The sequence below is a fragment of the Pinus tabuliformis genome, chromosome 2_2 (assembly GCF_031772625.1).
Source record: "Pinus tabuliformis cultivar Carrire ecotype Pingquan chromosome 2_2, CPIR1, whole genome shotgun sequence".
In the NCBI taxonomy this organism is placed as follows: domain Eukaryota; kingdom Viridiplantae; phylum Streptophyta; class Pinopsida; order Pinales; family Pinaceae; genus Pinus; species Pinus tabuliformis.
The window spans coordinates 393,604,688-393,608,689 of NC_142300.1; the positions used below are offsets into that span (position 1 = coordinate 393,604,688).

Below are 4,002 nucleotides of genomic sequence, written 5' to 3' on the forward strand. Positions count from 1 at the left end.
AATGGCCTCTTTGATCCTAGTCTTCAACATTAATTTTAAAGTCACAACGGGCATCCAATAAAAATAAGAAGATTTACATTACTTCTATTGTTTAAACCAACAACGCACTAGTTTATCTATGCATATTAACTTTGGAGTGTTTCATGTGTGGTTGTAGACACATCACATTTTTTTTATAATTATATCATCCATAAAATGGTTATAGATGTTTCAATAAAGCACATTTGTAAATGTTCCATTAAAAAGACTAAAAAAACTACTTAGGAGGACATGTAGATGGATCAATATTACAACTATTAAAATTGGTGAGCAAATCCCATGCATTAATTGTAGATGGATCAATATATCTAACTCTTGCTATGCTCCCTTTCTTTTTTACCTCAAGTAACAATTTTATCCTTCTTTGCATGCTTTTTATTTTGAAGTTATAATGGGGGCTACATATGACACCTTCAAACTAGGGCTAAAATTTCAATTTTTGTTTTGTTGATAATGTCAATTACTTTCTCACGTTTTTGTAAATGAAGGTTATGAAATTAAGTGCCTCCCCTATATTGGCTTCTTGCTTGTCTAACTTTTGTCATCCATCTGTCTTGTCAAAGGATTGCCAATTGCTAGTAATTTTGAACTATAGTTTACAATATTGCTATAAACAAGGGATGGAATAGATTTGTAACCCAAATCAAATTGGTCCTAAAAGAAGAAACTTCTTGGTAGGGACATCACTTCTACAATGGCACTTGTCAAATTAGAATTTAATTAAATATATTCTTACAATAATAATTCCTATATTTAAAATATTGACTAATGTTGTATATTATACCATGGCTCTCATGCTTGTCTATATTGTATTAGATTTGTTGTGTAAAGTCGTGTAAATTGATTTTGAAAATTAATGTAGCAAAGTTTCTTTTAAGAAATATATATTATATTCTATATGAGGAATATACTTGTTTAGATCCTTGAAGAACTTTAAGACAACAAGGCTTGAAGCCATTACAAAGATATATTTAGTGTGACAACCCCTAGTTAATTCCTCCCACCCAACCCCAGTTGTAAATATTATAATCATTTTATTGTAATTAAAAATGGGTTGAGATATGGGACAAAGATTCAGAGCTTTGGGCAGGAGATTGCTTGGGAAAATAGATGAAAACTTGACTAAATTGAGTCCCAATAGATGAAAACTTAATTGAGGGGGGAGGGGGCCATCGTTCCTTTCGGCTAGTGTTCTAACTATTCTACCCAAAAGTTGTGGCGAACCTTACAAGTGAAACCAAATTTGTTTTAACAAAATAATGGTCAACTATTTACAGAGTTGGGCAGTCGTATGATAACGCACCAACACAAATAACGCTTGGAAATATTAGAGCTGTTATGTATTCAGAGCAAAACTAACAACATCAATTTCCATCTTAGCTCTTTAACTGCACCATATCGTTTTCTTCAATATTATAACCATATCCAGAAACATCCTTTATATATCAGCAACAATGTTCTACAAAAGCAAGTTTAAAGCAAGCTCCATATGACTGGTTGTGAATATCTCTTCAGTTCTTAGATAGATACCCAAAAATGATGAAGCCAACAATCTGCGATCATAATAACTCTGTGGATTCGAATACAACCCTCCGAACTGCCATTATACACTAATCTTGCATCAAGGAATTTGCAAAAGCCATATTGTAATACGTTATTTCTTTGTGGTTAATGAGACACAAAAATAGAAAGAGCAGGTATGACATTCCCACAAAAACAAATCAATCATGCAAAGGAGGTGCCTAAACATTTGGCATCGCTTCCAATTATGTTTACTACTGACGGAACACATAACTGTATCTTTGATATTCTTTAGTGTCCTTGTTTTGACAGAGATTTGGTGTAACGTTCTCTGTCGTCTGGCAACTGCCATTTTGGAAGTATACCAAAATCTATAAATCATCCAGACTAAAGTTACAGATTTCTGCTCATTACTAGTAGAAGAATTTTTTTAAGGACCTAACTGATTTCAGTACATTTCATGGAACTTCAATGTATTGTTCCAATCTGACTTCTCATCAAATGGGTTTCTGAGTGGATTGATTGAATCTCTTTACGTTTCTGTTTTGGGATTTAGGCACCTCTGCTGATCGGTTGTGATGTGAGATTTTTGAGTGATAAAATGTTGAAGATCCTTGGCAATAAAGCGGTCATTGCAGTCAATCAAGGTGTGTCCTTTCTCAAATCTCTGAGGGAATAAAATGCATCTATACGAAAGCAGAAGTGGCTTCATTTCCATTTGCAGAACACTCTAAAGAAAAGATCCAAAATAATTGAAGATTCTTTTCTGTCAGTCTGTTGCAATAAGTTTCTTCAAATTTGAGCATGAACTATCTTGTTCTGTCGGTCTGTTGCAATAAGTTTCTTCAAATTTGAGCATGAACTATCTTGCTCTGTGCAGACCCACTAGGAGTACAGGGGAGAAAAGTGAGGCAAAATGGTGATCTTGAGGTAATCACATCCGTTCCATTCAATACTCATTTTTCCCCAATATAAATCTTAGAGGTAATCACATCCGTTCCATTCAAATACTCATTTTTCCCCAATATAAATCTTACTTGTGCCTAAATCTTTAAGCTCAATGATTTTCATTTTGATCTGACGAAGTTTGGGATCAAATATAACTCTGTTTATTAAGCACCCACATTCTCACTGTAGCTTGGGAGGACAATGCAGGTTTGGGCTGGTCCACTTTCGAACAACTGTATTGTTATAGTTTTATGGAATAGAAGTTCATCAAGAGCAATGATCACAGCACATTGGAAAGACATTGGACTTCACTCTTCTATTTCTGCCAAAGTCAGGAACTTATGGAAGGTAAATTTCATCTACATGTCCAGAGTTGCACATAAACATTTTAGGATGGTTATCAGTGGCATGTCCGTTATACTTAATTCTCAGTTGCATATGACATTTTTTGTTATTTCACTGATAGTCTTCTCTGTGTGGATATTACAGCACAGAACTCTGGCAGCTAATCATAAAGGCAGCCTTACAGCATCAGTGAAGCCTCATGCATGCAAAATGTATGTTTTGACATTTAGCCCCTACAGTCATACCTCTCCATTGGACTGGATTTATGATACTTTTGGGATACCATTATGTGATAAGAAGCATTAAGAAAATAAGAAGCATTAAGAAAATCGATTCCCCTCAAGGAAGATCCAGGGCATTCTTAAGGGTGACGTTTAAGAGAAAATCATGAATGAGTGGCACTTAACAAGTTGTTGAGACATCCACATGCATTTTTGTCCTCCAACGTCGAAGGCAATAGGAACTATATATGATTATTAACATTGAGAAATTGTTCATTTGTCAGCAGCAAACCAGTGATCATATTAAAGTGGTCTAAATATTAAGCAATATTTATTTAAGAAGTCAATTAAGTGAACTCTTTGGAAAGTTAACTACTCTCATGAAGATGTCAAATTATTATTTTTTGTCTCTTAGCATGTTTTTAAAATGAAATATGCAGCTGTTCTGAATAGAACATGATTTTTTTTTTCTTTTAATGACATATCATGTCCAGAGGGGTTACACTGCAAATAGCAAACTACCTTTGGCTGTGCTTAGTCTGACGTGTAGTTATTCCAAGAATGGAACCTTGGTCGACAGATTATTAGTCAACCTCCCCAATAAACAACACCAAAAAATTAATCGTTCAATAAGTGTTCATGATCACCTTGTTATAGTACTGATCGGATGTGAAGTTCAATTGGAAAAATAGAGGGTAGTTGTGCAGATCCATGGATTACAAATTCCTGACATGAGACAACCTCTTTAAATTCTCTAAACTTGAGGAATATTTTTTTCAATAACTATAAACCTTAAATTTCATATTCCTTTGTAAAAAATGGGTATATACAGGAGATATACATTCACTAATAGAAGAGGGGAGTGTATAGATTTGACCAATATAATCTGAGAAAATGAGTGTTTTTTTTTATTCCTCGTGCTGAAGTT

The 4,002-nt window shown here is 34.1% G+C and overlaps 1 protein-coding gene across 1 annotated transcript; it reads left to right on the top strand.

Annotated features, from left to right (window-relative positions):
- Window positions 1-2,009: 2,009 nt before the first annotated feature.
- LOC149192925 (alpha-galactosidase-like) lies at window positions 2,010-3,434 on the top strand. The gene is made up of 4 exons (XM_089406502.1): window positions 2,010-2,207; window positions 2,441-2,490; window positions 2,716-2,856; window positions 2,998-3,434. The coding sequence occupies exons 1-4, from the start codon at window positions 2,162-2,164 to the stop codon at window positions 3,157-3,159; spliced, it is 399 nt and encodes a 132-aa protein (XP_089262628.1). The 5' UTR covers window positions 2,010-2,161; the 3' UTR covers window positions 3,160-3,434.
- The last annotated feature ends 568 nt before the right edge of the window (window positions 3,435-4,002 follow it).

Bases quoted from the DNA above. Each gene is read 5' to 3' on its own strand.
- LOC149192925 (XM_089406502.1), top strand. From the start codon at position 2,162: ATGTTGAAGATCCTTGGCAATAAAGCGGTCATTGCAGTCAATCAAG. The intron at 2,208-2,440 runs GTGTGTCCTTTC...TGCTCTGTGCAG, and splicing joins GGTCATTGCAGTCAATCAAG to ACCCACTAGGAGTACAGGGG. The intron at 2,857-2,997 runs GTAAATTTCATC...TGGATATTACAG, and splicing joins AAGTCAGGAACTTATGGAAG to CACAGAACTCTGGCAGCTAA.